The sequence below is a fragment of the Myodes glareolus genome, chromosome 1 (assembly GCF_982192425.1).
Source record: "Myodes glareolus chromosome 1, mMyoGla1.1, whole genome shotgun sequence".
NCBI lineage: Eukaryota > Metazoa > Chordata > Mammalia > Rodentia > Cricetidae > Myodes > Myodes glareolus.
Genome location: NC_142026.1, coordinates 89,029,170 through 89,051,335, shown reverse-complemented (window position 1 = coordinate 89,051,335; position 22,166 = coordinate 89,029,170). Strand labels below are relative to the sequence as shown.

At 44.0% G+C, this 22,166-nt stretch overlaps 1 protein-coding gene across 2 annotated transcripts in view; it reads left to right on the top strand.

The window, feature by feature from the left end:
* Positions 1 to 22,166, top strand: part of Ak9 (adenylate kinase 9) — a 144,134-nt gene that overhangs the window by 14,498 nt on the left and 107,470 nt on the right. For both annotated transcript variants that reach the window (XM_048424988.3, XM_048424987.3), the window contains exons 8-11: positions 3,809 to 3,994; positions 16,475 to 16,603; positions 18,414 to 18,488; positions 20,450 to 20,548. In XM_048424988.3, coding sequence (XP_048280945.3) covers positions 3,809 to 3,994; positions 16,475 to 16,603; positions 18,414 to 18,488; positions 20,450 to 20,548 — 489 coding nt within the window. The remainder of the gene's footprint in view (positions 1 to 3,808; positions 3,995 to 16,474; positions 16,604 to 18,413; positions 18,489 to 20,449; positions 20,549 to 22,166) is intronic.

Genomic DNA, 22,166 nt, shown 5'->3' with positions numbered 1-22,166 from the left:
CAGCTGTGGTGATGCAGGCCAGGTGTGGTGATGCAGGCCAGGTGTGGTGATGCATGCAGAAGAATCAACAGTTTGAGTTTAGGTCTAGACTATGTAATAAGACAAAAAAAATCCAATCAAACTTGAGAATGACCCACATAAGAACATTTGCTACAGAAGGAGAAGATAAGCTTCATTAACTAAAACCAAACATAATGTCCAAGGAAGTAAAGTACAGATTATTTAAGAAATTGAACTTGGTAAAAAGAGAGCACACAGGCCAAAGGCCCCAAACACTTACTACATTAGAATGCTGAATTTGGCTCTAATTTTCCTGGTTTCATTCCTGTTTTAACAAAATACCCTGACAAAAGCTAGGGAGAAAACTTTTTTTTTTTCAATTCTAGGTAAGGCCTCTGCTGCTTGGTTTTTATTTCCATCTTGGCACAAAGTAAAATTACCTAGGAAGTGGAAACAGGACCCTCAGTTGAGGAATTTGTCCATCTCAGAGCGGCCTGTGAGCTTGTCTGTGGGGCAGAACTAATGCAGGAGGTTCCAGCCCACAGTGGGCAGTGCCATCCCCTGACCAGTGGTTCTGGTCTCTATAAAAATGCCTGTTGAGCTCTGAGTTAAAAACAGGCCAATCTGCAGCTTCCTCCTAGTTTCTCCTCGAGGTTCTTGCCCTGACTTCCTTCGGGTGGGTAACGGACTGTTACCTGGAAAATGTAAGCCAAACCCTTTCTTCCCTGACACATTTTTGCTCACGGTGTTTAATATGGCAATAGAAAACAAATAAGGCCAAGGTCCCTCACTCAGGAAGTCAAGACAGCAGGAACTGAAATACCTAGGCCTCACACTAGTAGTCAAGAGTGGAGACAAAGAAATATAGGTGTGTCTACTGTTCAGATAATGTCCTGCTCACGACTGTGGTTCGGGACCCTAAGATGGGGGTGTGGCAGCTAATTTCAGGCTGGGTTGTGCGATTTCCACATCAACTAAAGCAATCAGGACTGTCCTTCACTAATACGCCCAGAGGCCTGTCTTCCCAGGTAATTCTAGCTTGGTAATTCTTCCCAGGTAATTTAATTTGACAATTAAAATGCATACGAATCTTCAGTAGCAGAAGGGGAATTGTGATTAGTTATTAGTCAAGAGAAAAGCCATTCCTCAGGAAGAATAAGTCTCCCAGGTCAGATAAGAGAATTGTTCTATAGACATCATAAAGGAGAAGGCTCCACAGAGGCAAGGAAGTTCTTAACTTTGTTCCTTTGCTCCAGTAATGTAGCCCAGGGCAACGCAAGCTTCTCAGTAGTTTGTGGTTACCTGTTTAAAAAAAAGCCTGTGACTTCTAATGCCTAGAAGTTTCCAGTCTGGGACCCATGACACTCAGAAATCCATAAATCTCTTTCAGTCATATGCAAAAATGTGTGTGTGTGTATTTTCTGGTGCAAAATGTGTATGGCTTCCATGATACTTTTTAAAGGGGTTTGTACCACAGGGAACACTTATGGCCAGCAGGCAACTCGAGCAGGTTCTCGGAGCAAATGGTAGCAGTGTCCTGACGCTTGTTCAAATGCAAATTCTTGAGCTAAGGATCAGAAACTGTAGGAGTAGCATCCAGCTTTTAGGCTACTTGGTCTTCCAAGTAATTCTCAAGCTTTCAAATTGTAATGGTCTGTCTTGTCCCTTTAAGAGACAAGCCCCGCCCACTCCCTCCCTCATCTGTCCTCTGAGGCAAGCAGATCTTCCTTCCCTTTCCAGCCTGAGTTCCTTCTTTTTTGTCTCTCTCCCAAAGAGGCAACTTCTGCCTCTCTCCCTTCTCCCAACTTCTCCCCTTCCCCTTCCTCTCTCCTCTCTCTCTCTCTCTCTCTCTCTCTCTCTCTCTCTCTCTCTCCTCTTCCCTCCTCTCCCCTTCCCCCTTTTCCTTTCCTTGCCATAACCCACGAAATGAATACCCACTTTCTCTACATGGCATGCCTAATAGGTCTCTGTCTCTCACACGTGGCTCCCTGCGGCTGCCTTCATGGGCCGCTGTGGTCTCGTGCCCGCTGACCACTGCCACTACTTGGGGACCTGCAGTGTTTCACCACAACATGTGGTGCTCGTCATTCAATCAGGCCCTTTCCACGTTCCCTCCAGCCCATGGGCGGGCCAGCTGAGGATGCGTGGAACCCTGGGCTCGGAAACCAGGTTTAGGGCTAGGGTTAGGTGCTCTGTGTATCCAGTTTTGTTCACGGCTTCCGGCAACTGGACTCAGGTCACCAGGTTTGCTCAGCAAGCAGTTTAACCCACTGAGCAATTCTCCACCCCTTCATCTAGATTTTTTAAAAAATCATACAAAGCATTCAGAGCAGGATCTGCAGTCTCACGAGCGGTCAAGCACACAGAGAGCTCAGGGATGGATGGTAACACCATGTGATGCTGTGATGCTTTTAGCCTGGCTGCATTTCCCTGATCTGCAAGGTATCAGATTACTTCCGTTTGGGGGTAGCTTGAGAACTGAGTGAACCCATGCATGTGGAAACATCTTGAAAGATGAAGGTTACTTGTACACTTTGGTTTGGGCTTTGGTTACCATGAGGAATAAGTTTTCTCCATTTGCAGAATTTAAAGGCTAGATAACATGATCTTATAGGTACCATTTCTGAATCTTATGAAATATTTTGTCCATAAAGTGACAATAAATATGGCACATACATACATGCACACAAACACATATGTATTGGCAGAAGACACAAGACTTTCTTCTTAATTTTCCTTCATTTTAGCCTCTTTGAGCTAAAATAATAAAATTCTGTAAAACTTTGAAGATTAAACTGATTTTCTGTTCTTTTTATTACTTTCACTATTCTGCTAGGTCTCTCCTATTTAAAATATTTGATAATTTCATATATATTAACTTCAGACAAATAAGTCTGTTGACCAGACATGTAAATCATATACTGAAGGTTGCCATGTACTAGAATTTAATGCAAAATACCACCACAGTATTGTATTTGCTCAAATGTCAGGAAAATTTTAAAAATTTTGTTATTTTTGTTTTTGTTTTGTTTTGTTTTTTGAGACAGAGTTTTTCTGTAGCTTTGGAACCTGTCCTGGCACTTGCTCTGTAGACCAGGCAGACCTCGAACTCATAGAGATCCGCCTGTCTCTGCCTCCCAAGTGTTGGGATTAAAGGTGTGCACCACCACCTGGCAGAAAATTTTAAATTTATCTGGTGGATAATATGAAACAAGAAATAAAACTTATTTAAAAAATTTAAATTCAAGCAAAGCTGAAGTTTATTCAAAGAGGAGTGAAGCCCAAAGTGTTAGAGAAGTCATGCTTAGGAAAGAGAGGTGTTGGAGAGATTGGGTCAATGGTTAAAAGCACCAGCTGCTCTTTCAGAAGACTCAGGTTCAACTCCCAGCATTCATAAGGTGGCTCACACCTCTGTAACTCCAGTTACATGGGATCTGATGACCTCTTTTGGCCTTCAGGGGTACCAGGTACACACATGGAAAACAGACATACCTTAAGGCAAAACACCCACACACATAAAATATAATAATAAAAACATTTTTAAAAAAGAAACAATGATAGAAAGAAGAAAAAGATAAGTTACACGTGTCTGAGCAATTCAGAAAAATAGACAGACATACAAAGCCTCAGCTTTCTGTCTGAGGTTCTATAAGAGACTACACCATGAGGTGAAACTTTCTGAGAAGCAAAGGCACAGTATCTCCTTAAAGGATAAGTATTCCACCTACCTCTCTAGGGTGGCCTAGTGTGATCCTGCCTTCCTAGAGAATGAAATATTTGAACTGATTTAATTACATTGTTTCTGCAGTGTGGCGACTATGACTTATGCCAGAGAGTCTCTGGGCAAAGGCAGCACAGTTCCACAGGGTACATATACAACAGAGACCAGTGGGACCCCGAAATCATCGAGAGTCGCAGGAGACGGAAGAAGGACCTTCCCAAAGACGGAAAAGCTGAAGAGGAGGAAGAGGAAGAAGAACAAGAAGAGGAGGAGGTAATGTCTCAGTGTGGTCATTACTGCGTGACACCTTTGAAATCTTTTATGATTAAGTGACAGCCAGGGGAATGGCAGATGCCAGAGAAAATTAAGTTTTTTATATTTTTAGGGTCTGGAGGAGATGGATAAAAATACCTCATGTTTTCAGAACTATTTGAATTTTAAAATTCATTCATCATTAAAATTAGTATATATTGATTACACAGAACAACGGGTTTTGTTTTGACATTTTCACACATGCATACAATGTTCCTTGGCCACGCCTACCATCCCCATCATTCCTATTTGATGGCATCACCCCTCCCAATGGTCCTCTCTCCATCCAAATACTCACCTTTCTATTTCAGGTCTGATTTATGTTTTTATGCAGCTCCACGTATGGGAGGAAACCATGCCGCTTTTCTTCCTGAGTGTAGCTATTTCACTTAGCTTGATGAGGGTCTCCAGTTTTATTGCAAATGACATACTTGCCCTCTTTATGGCAGAAACATACTGATGTGTGTAAAATATATATATATATATATATATATATATATATATGTATTATAAAAACATGCACAGTATATTTTCTTTGCTCTCCACTAATAGATGACCACATGGGCTGACCCCATAAACTTGGCTCTTGTGAGTAGTGCTGTAGTAAGCACGGACTGCAGGAACCTCTTGCATACTGACTTTGATCCCTTTGCTGTATAAACCCACATGTGGCACAGCTGGATCATGTGGTCATTTGAATTTTGGTTTCCTGAGGAACTTCCACATTGCTTTCCATAGTAGCTAGACTAACTTGCGTTTATTTCCACTAAGAATACATAAAGGTTCCTTTTCTTCTGCATTCCTGCCAGCAAGTTTGATTGTTTATTGTCTCAATCTGAGTTGGGTGAGATGGCATCTCAGTGTAGTTTTAATTTTGATTCTTGTGGTCAGTAAGATACACATTTTTCATGTTTCTTCCCTCTTTTATTAAACACAGATTCTTTTCTCATACACTATAATCCAAATACAGTTTTCCTTCCATATACTTCTCCCAGCTCATCCCCACATCTGGGTCCTCTCCCTTCTGCCTCTCATTAGCAAAGAACAGGCTTCTAAGAGGTAACAATCAAACATAACAGAATATAATCAGATGAAGTTAAAAATCATCATAACCAAGTTGGACAAGACAAGCCAACAGAAGGAAGAGCCCCCATAGAAGGCACAGGAATCAGAGACCCGCTCATTCACACCCTCAGGAGTCCCATAAGAACACTAAACTGGGAGCAAGAGTGCGTGTGCAGAGGAGCCGGTGCAGACCCCTGTAGGCCCTGTGATTGATGCTTCGGTCTCTGTGAGTTTGTGTTCAGTTGTTTTAGAGGCCCCCCTTCTCTTGGTGTCCTCCATCCCCTCTGCCTCTCTCTTTCTGTCTTTCTGCCTCCTCTTCCATGGGGTTCCATAGGCTCCATAGGGGAGAATTTGAAGAAGATATCTCATGAAGAGCAGTGTGTTTCAAGTTCTCTCTCTTGAAGATGGATGCTAAAAAGAAATCCCACACTAGCTCAGAAATAAGTATAACAAAGGGTTATTTATTTAGGGGTAGTCTCACAGATCACAGTCCTCTGCTCTAACAGGGAACAGGATCCATTAGCAGAAAGAGTGAGGAATGAGCACTTTACATCTGCATTTATAGTATAAGAGGCCACGCCCAAGTGGGTGGGTAACTTGAAGGCTACTGGCTGTAGGATTTCCTACAGCACTCTCTTTCGCTGTGTCTGTGGGTCTCTCTGTTCCCTTCTGCAGCAGGAGGAAGCCTTTCTGATGATGGCTGACGAGGTTCCGATCTATGAGTACAGCACAATATTATTGGGGGTCATTTTATTGTTACCTTCTTATTGTAGACCAGAAGTATTTTGTTTTATACTAGGTTCTCTGGGCTGTCTAGACTCTGATTCTTGGTCACCCAAGCAGTGTTAGATATGGGTTCCATCTCATGGGGTTCATTTCTTCTAAAAGGTTTGTGCCACAACTGCCCTAGCATATTTTAGAGGCAGGACAGATTGTAGGTCAATGGTTTTATTGTTGGGCTGCTGTTTGGTAGCCTGCATGTATCTTTCTGTGTCATTGACAATGGCACATGGGTGTGAATGTTCTATGTAAGCACCAACTTGATCTCTCCATGTTAAATGAGCTGTGTGGCTCTTGTCAGCAACGGGACCTTACTGTCAGTCATATTTGGCTCTAGAGGGTAAGGGTGGCCTGAGCCACACTTTGGGGATCCTGGATGACCTGAGAGGTTACGGCCTGAAATGGAATGGTGTGACAGAGAGGTGGGATCAATATCATCTAAAAGGGGTGGTTTTAGAGATGCAAGGACCTTGAGGAGCTTTGAACTACTTCGACTGTGTCTATACCTAGTGGTTGAGAAGGTAGGGTGTGTACTCTCTGTATTTCGATCATTTCTGATAGGCAGCTGTGATAAATGATGCAATGAAGTTTATCAAGAATCTCCATCTCCCATCTGGGATGCCATGGGTTCTTAATAGGATATAGAAGATTCCCCAACCTGCATAAAAGGTAGAATGCCTTCCTGAATATGCATCATGTCTCCACCCTACCAATGAGGACAGCCTCCAGAAGCCTTTGGCCGGCATCCAGTAATCTCTAGCTTGATCACAAGAAAGCAAGCATAGGTGGTACAAGGACAAGAACCTCCTTTTCCCATCCTGCCGGTGAGCAGTCTTCAGATCCTGCCAAGCAAGGGGTCAGACTGAACCGTTGTATACAGGTTTCTTAAGCCTTTGGGATCTTAACCTAACAATGGCATTGTGGAGAAAGAAACCCCAGGTTACTCTCTCACACTTTCATAGCTTGCATTTGGAACACTCGCTTTCACCCTTTGCTACACCCTCAGAACTAACTCACTTAAGCCTTCATATTCTCAGCTGTTGTAACATTTCTTGTACTGTCAGAATCTAGGGTATAACCATCTAACCATTTACCAGAGACAGGAGTAAATATTGAGAGCAGTCCTTGCCAGGCAAGTTGCTTTAAATCAGTAGTTCTCAACCTTCTTAATGCTGTGACTCTTTAATAACAACCTCGTGTTGTGGTGACCTCCAACTATAAGATTATTTTATTGCTACTTTATAACTATAATTTTGCTAGTGTTACAAGTCATAATGTAAATACCTGATATGCGGCCCTAAAGTGGTCGCAACCCACAGGTTGAGAACCTCTGCTTTATATCCTTTTGTTTTGCTGTCCTTTCTCTCTGTCATAGGTAGATGGCACACCTGCCACAGGACAGAGATTTGGGAGGACATCTTTAAGCAAACATGCTTGGGTCTAGAGGAGGGGGAGTCATAGCTCCAGAGCCAGCTTTCCAACAAAACAGAAGAGCATAGAACAACTTTAATATTATCCACATTCAAAAGACATTCAAATCCCAGCTAAATTGAATCTAGTGACCAGAAAGCCCAGAGATAAATTCTAAGCACTTGAGCACTGGCCATCAAAGCCACCATGGCCAGTGACATTAGCAGTGGTGGCTGGTGCCTGGCAGTGGCAGAGAACGCAAAAACAAAACCAATAAACAGAGAACACAGAAGCTCACACACTCAAGGGAGACCAGTCAAAACCTAAGCATGTGCTGTCCCCCAGCTTTCACAGGTTCCACCTAGTGTGATCCATTTCTGTCTCGGCTCCCTGCCAGCGGCCAGCCCCCGAGGCTGACAGGTTCCAGAGAGGAGGAAGGAGGAGGCCATGGAGGATTGAGCCAGGCCATTGTGGTTGGGAGACCCTGCAGCCTGAGGAGGAGCCCGGGTGCTCCTTTATTGATGCAGAATTCAGTGAGCAGGGACAGACTCCCATCGTCTCTGCTCCCAGACATGTGTTTAACTCCCTCCTGTGTGTCCTCTAGTCATCACCAAATAACACAGCAGAGTTACCTTTCACAGTCATTTTCCTTATCAACCCCCAACTTCTGGGCAGCTCTTGCGGTTTCAAGTTTGTTAGAAAGGAAATCTCCAACCCAACCCAGGTAGATTGCCATGTCCCAAGCAGTGGATTGTTAACCCTTTATAGTCAGAGTGCCCAAGAAAAATCCTCAGGCCAAAGCTGCTGCAGTTAGCATTCAATTTCTGGCACAATACAATGTTTACATTTTATATCAGTATGGAATTTATTTACATTTATCTAATCCTGGTATTCTTTTGCTCCTTGGTTGCATGACAGCACAGTGGCTTTGCATGAGCTAACTTTCCCAAGAAAGGGAGGTCCTGACACTTCATTCATTTATCAGTTTTTCACACCATCCTTTGCCCATCATTTTAAGCCCCTGTGTAGCGCAGAGGTAACTCTAGCCAATCTACATTTGTTGCTCTCTATGCCTCACAATCGCCCGAGCATAGAGGAGGAACAGACTTGTACTTTGTTCTGATTATCTTGTTCCTGAGTGAATACAGGGGCAGATGTTTCAAGAATAGCTCAGAGCCTCATAAAGGGGCCTCTGTCTTCTTTATGAGAATCACAACCGCCAAGGCACAAGGAAGACTTTCAAGTAGATAAGAATATCTCCCTAAAAGTAGCAGAGGAACTATGTTCAGGACTTTCCTTGGGAAGTTTAGAAGTTGTACTCCTGGGAGAAGGCATAAATGATTCATAAGAATTTTTCATCAACCCCATATCCTCAAGTTATACATGCATTAAAATCCTACCAAGTAGGCAACCTGCAAGATCAAAACCAAAAGTAGTATGTTGGTGACCATGTGGCTCAGCTTTGTGAGGTCTCTGTCAAGCAGCTGTGCTGGCTTTATGACCTCTGTCATTCCCATCAGAAATGCCTGCACCAGCTCCCATGTTTGCCACAAGACTTACAGACACACCAGAAAACAGAGACCCATCTACACACAGAAAACAGACAGACAAAACTTTCTAGACACCAGGTCCAGTTGGGTGGGCGACATCTTGCTTTTGTCCTGAGTAGAAGTGAAAGGGTTTTGTAGTCAGACGATGAGAGGAGAATAATGTTTGGCTGTAAGGGATTTGGGGTGTCCCACACTCAGCGGTGTGCCTACAGAGGCCGACAAGGGAAAAGGTGTGTCCGTTTGTGTGGTGTGGAGGAGGAGGGGAACAGTCAGGGAGCCTGGGATCAAGCACATTGGGGCAGTGAAGAAAACAGAGGCTCCCACTTTGGCTAAACAGTCACTTCCCACCAAAGGAATGGGGCAGGTTGGTACCCCTAGGAAGGAGTGGGTGAGGGGTACCCCTAAAGATACAGCTCAGTGGTGGGTTTGGTGAGGTTGGTAATGCAGCCCTCCTACCCTGACAACAGTGAAATGAGAAGGACAGGTGGATCCCCAAAACATCATCAGGACCAAGTAAATTGTCCCAGTGTCCAAAAACAAGGAAATGATACTGTGATGACTCCCCAAGATTCCCTGATGAAGATGGCAGTGGTCAGGCCAAGGGAGCCTGAACCGAAAGGTCAGTGATCTGGGATTGATGTCCTCAGACTGTGAGGAACACGGGGGCAGTAAATAGCCCAATGCCCTCCATGATGGCACCTTGGACACGGTCAAGGAGGTTTCTGAGGGCTCAGGCAAGCTCGGGACTAGTGACTTTTCTGACCACATTTGAGGAATGGACCTAGAGGTCCTGGGTTTGGGAAGGCCAGGGAGCCTGGGCAGTTGCTATGGTCATCTGGGAGCACATAGCTAGCATCAGCTATTTTGTTTTCTAGCCTTTTTAATCTCTCCCATGGTACACCTTAAAGGCCACTGCTAAGACTTCGGCTCTCTCTCTAGATGTTTAAGTTTGGCTCTAATGTCAGGGAAACTCTGGGAGAAGTAGCGCTTTAAAGGCAGGCGTACTGAGACAGGCCAGGAGGCCAGTTGTCCGGGCTTTGCATGAGCTCCAGCCTTGCCTGCCCTCCCCAGGGAGAAGGTGGTTGGCGAGCCTCATATATACATCATGGAAAGTACGGATGTACGATTGGTAATACATTGGAATTCTTTAATAAAGGTGCCCAATCCTTTCCTATTTCAGAATGTTTTCTTAATGAGTAGGAAGTGTGTACCCTGACCAAGCTGTCCAGCTCAACAACCTCCACAAAGGGAGAATTGTGGTGGGTTTAGGCCAGGTTGAGGGGGGGTAAAAGGGATCCCATAGCCAAGCAAGTAGCAGGAGGACCAGGGTCTGCCAGTGGGCTAGCAGTGGGCACCCAAGAGGGTTGATTTGGACAGCCAATCATTGAGGAGGGAGAAGGGGAGAGTAAAGAGGTCAGAGAGGAAGAGAAGAGACTGTGGGCTGAGGCCGATAAGGAGGGGGCGCGTCAATCATCTGGTTTGGACCTCTCAGCTAGGAGATTTTTGTCCTTGGTTGGCTTATGCCAGGTAGTCACTTTCATCAAGATGGGAGTGAGGTCACATGGCAAAATCCATTCTTTCCACCCCTATCAAGGATGGCTGACAACCACGTGACTGTCTTCATACATCCATCCCTACCAAGGATGGCTGTCAGCCACGTGACTGTCTTCATACAGATAGGGGCAGCAGATAAGACGGCAGCGAGCCACATGTCTCCTTTGAGAGTAGCTATGTACAGATTCTTAGTTAACCCTTTTGTTGCAAATTTTGCAGATTTTTAATCATACCAAATATGCTTATAAATCTAGAGGTACAGAAAGTTTACGTGGTAGCCTTACAAATTTTGAGATGAGAGTTATGCCTTAGCCAAAGTTTCAGAGAGTAAGAGATAAACAGCAATGGCCCCACTGGGAGCAGTGTGTCCCTTTGCTTTGGATTGCCCTCCTTTCTCTGTCACGCAGTCAGCGGCTTGCCTGATATGGGACAGAGATCTTGGAGGAAACCTTTAAACAAGCATGCTTGGGTCTAGAGGAGGGGGAACCATAACCCAGCTCCAGAGCCAGCTTTTAATAGAAGTGGGACAGAATAAAACCATACTGGCTTTAGGTATAATGCCATTCATACCTAAAAGACGCCTGAATCCCTGTAATAAAGGTAAGTAAATCTCAGTAAATAAATAAAAGTAAATAAATCTCAGTAAGCTGGGAACAAAGACTGCTTAGAGATAGGAAAGTTCTGAGCCTTGGCTATAAACAGAGGATGCTTGGGTGTGTGTGGTGGGGGCGAGAGACTCACCAGCCAGTGAGGAGTGCTTGCCTGGTGTGGGTACGCTGCATCTGGACCACTCCTTAGCTTTCTTCCCCTCCCACTAGGTCTGGCTCCTGGCTCCCAATTTGCAACGAATTTATAGATCCATCAACCCTAACTTAAAAGACCAGATCTTTACATAGTATTGGGGGAAGAGACCAGACAAAAACAAACAGGGCTTGGAGCAGAGGAAAGAGAAACAGGGAATGAAGAACCTCTTTCCATTTCCCTTATCAGCACCAATATTTGTAAAGGTCCTGGATAATATTGGGATCTAGGATACCTTCAGGTGGCAACAATGGGATTCATTATCTAAAGGATATTGTAGCCAGGCCCTTCAGGTGGGGTGCCAGATATAGAAGCTGGAGATATTCTAAAAGGCATCCCAAGGGGGAATGAGATGGTATGCAAGAAACCATTCCCATGGATGAGGGGGGTGGGAAAGCAGTCTGTAGTTGAGGGCATCCCAAGGACTCATGCTGGACCAAATGAGACCAAGTTGTTCAGTGGGTCATCACCACACTCAGTGAGAGTTGGGGCTAACAGCCCAAAGAGAGACTCAGCGCCTGGTACTAGGGCTTTTGTGGAGGCCAGAAAGTGAGGAGGCCTCACTTTAATACTAGCACTTGGGCGGTAGAGGCAGACAGATCTCTGTGAGTGCGGGAGTTCAAGGTCAGCTTAGACTACAAAACAAGTTCCAGGACAGCTAGAGCAATTACACAGAAATATCGTGTCTCAAAAATACAAAACAACAACAAAAAGCCATGAGGGCATAGAGGAGCTGTGGGATTACAGGCATCTCCAAAGAGAAGGCAGGAGAAGAGGGCAAGAAAGGAGCGCAATAGCCTAGTGGAGCCTAAAGAAACTGCAGGGTTGCAGCTCCAAGGGTGTTGGTGGGAGGTGACAGCCAGTGCTGTGGGAGCCGGAGGTGACGGCCCATGTCTTTGAACGAGACTCAGGCTCAGTGGCCTTTGTGATCTTTCCCTAGAGGCACAACGTGTTTAGAAGTTGGATGAATGCACAGTTGCGGCAAAGTGCATTCTTCCTGGCTACCCTGGAGTCAGAGCAACCTCTCTGCACTGACAATCACATTCGCTGGTACTCATGGCTTCCCGGCTCCTCCCTATCTCATTGCCTTACAGAAGATCCAGTCTTTCCCAGATATCACATCCGCACTGACCATCCAACAAGTGACTCCTGTACAAAACAACAGAAATGTGATGTGAAGCAGACATCATTTTAAGTGTGCTAGTAACCATGCTTTCCCAAAGTAAAAATAAAAAGTAGGCCTTTAAGAGTCAATATTTTTACCAGTTCTTTGAGAATTTAACACATACATGCAGTACACTTTGATCCTATTACCCTACTCTGTCCTTACTCCCCCAGGATCTGTGCTCTGCCCTTCCAGTCAGCCTTCCTTGTTCTCAACTTCATATCTTTACCGCCAAACTTACCGAGTCCAGTTAGTGCTGCTCATATCCCCATGGATGCAAGGCTACCCCCTGGAGCACAGCCGGCCTGCTAGGGACCACATCCCTAACTGAAATTGACTCTCCTCATTGAAGAGCCATCAACTGTCAGCAGCTCTCCACCTAGGGGAGGGGAGCTTCTGAGCCCATCGTCCCTCCACACCGGATTGGTGAATGGCTTCATCTTGTACAGGTCTTGTGCAGTCAACCATATGTATACAACATAAATTCATAAATTTATGTTTATAAATACAACAGCCCTGCCTCATCCAGAACACGGTTTCTCCCCAGTCCTCCCCAACCTGGTTCTTAGATCCTTTTCTTTTAATTAAAATGTAATTACACGATCTCTTCCCATCCCATTTTCTACCTCCAACTCCTACCATGCTCCCCACTCCCGCACAAATTCCAAGCCTCTTTTGCTTTAATTGATTATGCCACTACATAAATATAAGTTGTTGAGTCCTTTTAATATAGCTTCTCTGTACATAATTTCAGGGCTGACCACTTTGGAATTGGATGACCTATTAGATAGCTCATCCTTGGGGGAAGATGGCTTCTCCCTCTCTTAGCATCCTGCAGTGGCCTGCAGTTCTTGACTCGGGGTAGAGCCTATGGGATTTTTCCTTTGCATGCTAGCATGCCTATTGGTGTTGTTCTTGTTTGGGTGTGGTTTAGGCAGCCATATTGTTGAGTTATCATAAGTGAAGCTTCCCTTTCATTTCACATAGCAGATTTCCTGGTCCTCTGGATCTTAAACCTTTCCTCCTTTCCTGTGATGCTCCCTGAGCCTTAGGTACAGCAATTGTGTTGTAGATTTGTCCCCTGAGGCCGGGCACACGTGATCAGTTGTTCTCTGTATTTTTACCAGTCACGTTTTTCTGTAATAGTCTCTGTCCTTTACAAAGAGAGGTTTCCTTGATGAGGGGGAAAGCTATGCCTATCCAAGGGTACAGGATTAGGTACTTAGAATGTGGTTAGGGGTTAACCTGGCATACTGAGGCTGGAGGTTCTCTGCCGAGATCCGTGATCTCACTAGCCGTGGGCGGTTTTGGCTGGGTTTACAGCACCAAGCATGATGCTCAAATCCTCCTATTGAGTGGACCTCATGTCTATTACATCTTAAGAGATTTATTTAAGCCAATATAGTCAGACTTTTACTTGAACATGTAATAAAGATGGAAATTCCAAGAATGACACATTCGGAGTTGGTGGATTACTTGAATTATTCTTGTCTCTTTTTTTTTTTTGAGATTATAATGTAGTTCCATGTTCCCCCTTTCCCTTTCGTCCCTCCAACACCCACATAACACTTCTTCCTCGCTTCCAAATTCATGCTTTCTTTTTCACTAATTGTTGTTGTTGTTGCTGTTGTGTGTGTATGTGTGTGTGTGTGTATGTGAGAGAGAGAGAGAGAGAGAGAGAGAATTACCAACTACATAAACACAACATACTCAGTCCACACATGCTACTCGCATGCACATGTTTTCAGGGTTGACCACTGGTACTGGATAGCCAGTTGCTCTGCTCGTCCCCAGGAAAGACTATCTTTCCCACTCTCAGCAATCCTCGGCTGCCCCCAGTTCCTTGTGCAGGGCTGAAGCCTTGAGAACTTTCCTGTCTGGATTTTTACTTGAACATATAGAAAAGGTGAAGATTCTAAGTACAGCACGTTTGGGGTTTATACTAAGTCAAACCCCCATGTGCATTTCACACTTCCATCCCATGCCCGTGTACTTGCCAATTTTAAGGGCGCAGTCGGCCACACCAGCTGCCATGACAGGCACCAGTCTGACCTTTGACCTTTACTCTCCTCCCAGAACTTGCCCTTTTCTGAAATCGTATTCAATTTTTGCTTGCTTACAATCTGTGTATCCTGCTGAATGGGATATTCCTATGCAGTATGAAGACAGCTCTAGTGTTGGGCCAGTGACTGACAGAGAGTCAACAACACACATCTGGATAGTGATTGGATGGTTTCACTCAGCGAGCTTGCTAGCAGCGCTCTCTGATGCAGAGATGGAAGCATCTTTTAAAGACGACAAAATGTATCGAACATCATAAAATGAACAACCATTGGTCCAGTTATTCCAATTTTAGGAACTATTCCATGGGAATTTTAGCAGTATAAATACATATTGCTCAGTATAATAAAAAATTGTTTATTACAATATTTATAAAAAATCAGAAGCATTCTTATTTATACAGCTATAGAGTAATAATTAAATCATCGTATATACATAGAAATGAATTATTATTTCATCAATTAAAATGCTTAAGAAAGCCTGTAAAATGGTTTATATAGATAAGAAGAGTCAAATTATGTGAATTATTTATAAGCATGTATTGATAAAAAACTAGGAAGAATAATTATGATACTAAGTGTAGTCTAGGTGATGGTGCAGGCCTCTCATCCCAGCACTCAGGAGACTTTAAGACAGGGGGACTGCAAGGAGGCTGGCCTAGGACGAAGTGAATTCAAGGCCAGCCTGGGATATGGTGAATCAAGGCCAGCCTGGAATATGGTGAATCAAGGCCAGCCTTGGATATGATGAATCCAAGGCCAGCCTGGGATATAGTGAATTCAAGGCCAACCTGGGTCCTGGTAATTTCAAGGTCAGCCTGGGACGTGGTGAATCTAAGTCAGCCTGGGATATGGTGAATCTAAGGCCAGCGTGGGATATGGTGAATCAAGGTCAGCCTGGGACGTGGTGAATCCAAGGTCAGCCTGCGATATGGTGAATCAAGGCCAGCCTGGGATATGGTGAATCAAGGCTAGCCTGGGATAGGTGAATCCAAGGCCAGCCTGGGCTCCAAGACAGACTCAATCTCCATGATAGAATTAGCACCTACATAAATGGCATTAAGAGCTGCTCCTGTAGGGGAACTGAGCTCTGTTCCAGCACCCACATGTGCACACGCCCACACATACAGGTGAGTGTGCACACACACGCATACACATGTCAAACATTAAAAATCAATTTTTAAAAATTACCTAGAATAATACATGCCAGGCCTTAGGATGAGAAACTTCATATGCCCTGTTTTCTCTCTAGAAATCTGTGAGGCTCCCTTTCTTCAAAGTCAAGTGATCCTCCCTCAGAAAACTTTTTGTGACCATCTCATATGAAATGGCACCTTTTGCCTTGTCTCTGCCGTGAACTACTTCTGGGTACTTACCAACACACTACTCAGTCACGTGATTGACAGGCCGCTGGGATTCAGGGAATGTGCTGGCCATACCCTCTACATATTAAGACTCCTCATCAATTACGATTATGGGCCAACGTTTATTCATTTCCGAGTCACTCGGGACATGCTATCTTTTCCAAAAAGCTTCTACTGTCCTTCTCAGAAGTAAATCACTTCCCTCCTCAGACTAGCACTGTGTTACCTACGCGTCACCTGTTTATGCCGCCTTTTCTGCCCACAGTGTGAGCTCCTCTCCTCCATGCAGCCTGTGAGTATTGTATATGAAGCTTCTGAATGGTGCTTCCGATTTAGTAGGCACGCTAGAACTCACTGGATGAGTGAAGGCATGGACCACAAGCTCAGGTGTTCAGGGGCTTTAATTTCACTCTTTGCCTCAAAAGAGAAGGCTTTTCACTCAAAAGAGATCCTTTTCACCATTCTGCTTATTGAGAACAACAACAAAAAAAATAGCAAGAATCAAGTTGATTTAAAGTTCAGCTTCCAATGAAGACTCCCAAGAGTGCTCCATCTTTAACATCTAAGGTCCTCAGTATCCATCCTTCCTCCCAAGTGTCCAAGATGGTGCTCTGAGTTGCCCCTCATAAATTAGATAATAATTTCCCTCAAGATTTCAATTCTGTCTCTCCCTTCTATGTTTCCCCTTTTAGGCATTTATGGCTGAAATGCAGATGGTGACCGAAATTCTTCAGTACCTGGTTCAGAGGCCCGAGGATTACCTAGAGAACATTGAAAACACTGTGAAACTGTATAAGGACATCCTTCTTAGTGCTTTAGAAGTAAGAACGGGGCCTTGCTAATGTGGGAGTGTTGATGCTTGTGATTTGTCTGTGGCTAAATGGTTTTCAAGTGTCTTTGTTTGATGAAAGACCTCAGAAAAGGCTGTGACCTCCACATCTCTTCCTTTTTTAAAAGGTGTACTTGAGAGAGAGAGAGAGAGAGAGAGAGAGAGAGAGAGAGAGAGAGAGAGAACATGTTTATGTCCACATGTTTGTTTATGTTCACATGTTTTCAGGAGCCTGTGAGGGCCGGAAGAGGGTACAGGAACCTGGGCTGGAGTTGCAGGCAGTTGTGAGCCACCACGTGGGCATTGGGAACTGAACTCAGGTTCTCCGGAGGGGAGCAGTACTCTGAACCACTGAGCCCCCAAGTCTCCTTTTCTCCCAGCCGTGTTATTTTACTCCTACAAAGCACCTCTGTGTTTCTTGGGATACATTAAATATGTTTTTCAAAAGTCACTAGGCTGTTTACAGAGATGGAAGTATGAATGTGGACCTCACCAGCAGGTGAAAAGTTAAAACATCCTGTTCTTCAACTCAGTTTGTCAGACTGCAAAAGCTAAAATAGCCGGTGACGGCAGGAACGAATGGGCATTCTCTTTCTGTGCTCGTGAGACTTGTGAATTATAAAACCTTTCAGAAAACCAATAAACAATGCCAGCTAACATTAAATTCTTTTAGAAACCTATCCTTTTTCAGTGTCTGAGGCTATAGTGAAAAGACACTCAGTAGGTGGTGTTCAGCACGTGTATGTGTGTGGTATTCACTCAATGAGGAGGGCACAGAATAAAAAGGATGAAGAGTATGACTGTTTTAAGTCCAACTACTTTGATAATTATTGAAGAAAATGGGTTTTTAATTTTAAAAGTAAGTAGAAACGATTAGCAAGCTATTATAATCTACTTAAATGTGGGACAGCAGAGGAGTCTTGAGTAGGAGCTGCAGCTATGCTATGGAATCCTGCACAACCATGAAGACGTGATGTTGACACAATCTTGAAAATATATAGGGGAGTATTAATTATAATGTTTAGTAGGAAAGTAGGCTCCAGAGTTTCATATGCATTGCGATCTCAAATACGCAAAAAATGTTTTTGACAGAATAAAAGATGGATGGGAATAGCAGTAGTTTCCTTTCAGTGTCTGGATTAAAGATGTTTTTCTGGCCAGGCGGTGGTGGTACATGCCTTTAATCCCAGCACTTGGGAGGCAGAGGCAGGGGGATCTCTGTGAGTTCAGGGCTAGCCTGGTCTACTAGTTCCAGGACAGATCTGAAAAAAAAAAGATGTTTTTTTTGTAATCTTCTGTTCTATAAATTTCTATTTTAAAAAGTGTGCTCTACAGTACTAAAAGATGCAGCACATTGCTTAGAGAATCCTATTATCTATACGAAGAAAGAACATGATTTAAAAGTTAATCAGTTTTCTCTGTGGCATCAAAAAATACAAAGCTGCAGTTATGTGCTGCAAAATGCCCTCACAACCTTTAGTGTTGGGAAGGAGTTTTAAACTTTGGGGAGCAGAAAATGAGGGGAGAGGACAGCAGCAGGGGCTGGGGGTGTAGCTCCATGGTCAAGCAGTTGTCTAGTCTGTGCAAATCCTCAGCGCCTCAAGCAAAGTTCATGGTAAAAACAGAGCAAGGCAGCTCTACGCTTGCAAAAGATCTGTCCAGTGCTGAAATGACACGTTTCATAACCTGCACAAAGTGAACTATTTAGCTCTGAAGATTTCCTATTAGCTGTTAAGATTTTCATCTGCATTCAGCTTTCCCTATGATCCTGAGTTATCGGGTTTCTGTTTGGTGTTCTGCAGGAGCTAATGGCCGAGCACAATCCCCAGTATCTCATCGAACTGGATGGGAATAAGTCCCCCGAGGACCACTTCGTGGTGAGTATGGGGCACAGCACAGCGTCTTGCAGCTGGACGATTCCGAAATCTTCCAGAGCTGTACTTGTTTTGTGCGAAGAATTCTACTCAGAGTTTAGAACCGTTAATCTTTTCGTTTTGACACTTTAAAATTCCATGTTGCATTTATTCATCTGTTCATGTTTAAGGCAAAATTATATTTGAATTTAAATTTTCTCTACGACCACAGTGTCTCCAGGAAGAGTAAAAGCAAAGGGCAGATAGAAGCACAGGATGGGAGACTGAACATCAGTAGTCACTAAGGGTGTGCAACTGAAAACTGAGAAAGATGCCGCTTGAAGCATACTATGATGGCCAAAGATTTTGTTATGAATGAGATTCTAGGTCTAATACCTAGCACATGGATTAGTGAATAACACAAAACACAATAACTATTTTCCAAATCTCCTAAGTTTCTGGAATAATGATGAGCCTCTAAGAATGCATTTGGGAAGGAAGTTGGTGAATCCATGAACGCCTGCCATTATATAGGATCCAATATATTAAGGAAAATAAATATACAAGTCGTAATTTGTGTTATAGTTAGAGACGTATAAGGTATTTAGGAATTGTGTTATAGTTAGAGACGTATCAGTCTAGATAAGATGAGGTCATATTTAACTAGCGTGTCTTAGTCCAATGAGGACAGCCTCAGTTAGAGAGGCAGAAGGTAGCAGTGTGACAACAGAGGTAGAGGGTAGAGACTGGAGTCATGCATAGAGAAGCCAAGAAACACCAAAGGGCTGGGGCTGGGGCTCCGTAGGTTCCATCTCCTGCACTGCACAAAGCAGACGTCATGGCATATGCGATAGTCCCAGGACTTGGGAGGCAGAGACAGGCAGTTCAGAATTGCAAAAGGCATCCTCGACCACATGTCAAATCCAAGCACAGCCCGAGATATATAAAATGTTGGCTTGAAAGAGCAAAATATTTTTAAAATTTTTCTAATAATACCAAAGATCATCAACAATGCATAGAAGCTAGGAAAGCCTGGGCCTGGGTTCCACCCAGAGTCTCATAAGAACCATGAACCTAAACCGTGGGCCCACGACTTTCTCCTAAGGTTTGACATACTCAAGTGCCAATGTGTTTTGTGGTGGCCACAGATGTGAGCCTGTCCCACCGTGACTATGAGTCTGAGTTTGTTTTCACTCTTTCAGAGTTGTCGCCAATAGGTGTATCTACAAACAAGAAAACCTGACCTAGGGTGTGCTTAATTAGGATTTTGAGTATAGGGCTGAATTTATTCCACCTGGACCAAAGGTCAGAGAAATCAAGTCTATTCTGTAGCACAATTAATAAAAAACCAGAGACAGATTCTGGTGTTCAGTCTGAAGGTCAGAAAAGCAAAACAGCCAGCCACTGGCTCTTAGCTCTACCTCAGTCCAAATGGCAATCCTGCCTCCAGGAACCTCAGAATGAGACTGTGTGTGAGAGCTGTCTCCTCCCATCTTACATTCCTCTCTAGGGCTGGGATTAAAGGCGTACACTACTACCACCCAGTTTCTATGGCAAACTAGCATGGCTACTGGGATTAGAGGTGTGCGTCACCACTGCCTGGTCTGTAAGGCTGATCAGTGTGGCTGTTTTACTCTTTGAACTTTAGGCAAGCTTGAATTAAGAAAATACAAATGAAATATCACCATACTATTCCTTTTATCATGATAATGAAGTCTGTTGTCTCCCTACTCACCTTTTAGAGTGAAGTATATAAGTTTGTGAAAAATAAATGTGGGTGGATTCAGTATTCACTGAATGTCCCTCCTGGTGCTGTTCTGTGATTCTGTCTTTTATTTCTCCCATATCTCTGTTCCTTTTGCTTAATAATTCTAATCCTCATGCTCTGACCTGGGATATACGAACTTGTCTAGGCTGGACCCCAACAAATGTCACCCCAGTGTGTGGCTTGTGACAATATTCAAATGTCTGTTCTTTACATTTAGACAGTTATAGAACGGCTGAAATACCTGAATCTAAAGAGAGCAGCCGTTATCACCAAGCTGCAAAGTACAGAAGAAGAAATGAATGACATAGCAGACACGGTAAGTTCACCTGGCCAATTTAGAAACATGCCTGTTCTATGTTATCTGTGTCCTTAGCCTGTGCCTCTTTAAATCTTAAGGTCTTAAGATGTCTCCATAAAGACATCTTCTTCCAGGAAAAAACTATGATCTCAACACAGTATTCCTTTGTTTTGTTTTGAGACAGGGTTTCTCTGTAGCTTTGGAGCCTGTTCTAGAACTCTCTCTGTAATCCAGACTGACCTTGAACATGAACTTGAGATCATAAAAAGGAGCTAGAGAAATAACTCGGTGGTGAAGAGCAGTAGCTGCTCTTCCAGGTGACCTGATTTCAATGTCCAGCACCCACAAGGGGTTAACAGCCATTAGTAGCTCCAACTCTGAGGGATCCGATGCCTCTGGCATCCTTAGGCACCTGCGCTCGCATACACAAACCCATATGTGTGCACACAAGCCTATACATCTTTAAAAATTGAAATATGTTCAGTATTACTGATTACAGGGAACTGGCAATCCAAAGCATAGTGAAATCCCATCTCACATGCAGAAGAACATTGCGTAAAGTGTTAGCGAGTGTGGGAGATACTGGAACTCTTTGGCACTGTTGCTTGGAATATTGAATGATCTCAGATTAGGGTTCAAAGGGGACACTGAGAATTAACAGGAATTAAAGAGTTTATTACAAGAATTATTAGTGCCATGGACAGACAGACAGAGAACAGTGTAGTCAGGACTCTGAGGGAAGTGCAGGCTCCACTACCAGAGATAGCAGGATGGGCTCTGGAGAGAGTAAACCAGAGCTTACTGGCAGAAGCAGCAAGGAGTCTCTTCTTAGACTTTTCTGAGAATGGGGGAGGTCTCAGAGTGCACATTGATAGCCGGGCTCTCGATTCCTAGAAAGGAGGCAGAGAAAAGGCACAGAGAGTAGGTTGTGCTACCAAATATCCCTTTGACATAAACTCAGTTCCAAGTGAGAGATGCTGGTAGCTGGAAGTCTACTAGGTAGAGAATTAAAGCCTGCGGGACTGTGAAGAGGGAGGCAGCTGCAGGTGCCAGGCCTGAGAAGGAGGGGCACTCTAGCGCAGTCTTATCTAGTACTGCAGATACAAAATGGTCTCCTGCTTCTTAAAACAGCTGAGTGGTTCCTCAGAAAAGGATTCAGTAATTTACTCTTAGGCATTTCCTCCAAGCAGGAATGCAAACAGAGTCAGGAAAGTTATTGTTAAATCGCCAAAAGGTCGAAACCTCCAGCGTCCATCAGTGAGGGAGTCGCTGAGAAAAGACGATCTATGCACATATAGTGGAATACTGTTTGGCCCTGAAAAGCTTCGAGCCAAGTGTGATGGTGCATGTCTGTAATCCCAGCACTTGGGAGGCAGAGGCAAGCAGATATCTGTAAATTCAAGGCCAGCCTGGTCTCAAGAGCAAGTTCAGCCAGGGCTACATAGTGAGACCCAGCCTTAAAACAAAGAATTTGAGGCCAGCATGGTCTAGGGAATGAGTTCCAGGACAGCCAGGGCTGCACAGAGAAATCTTGTCTTGAAAAACCAACAAATAACAGCAACGAAAACAAAATTCAGAAACAGAAACAAAACAACCAACCAAAGAACAACAGAAAACAGTTTAGACCTGGATTCAT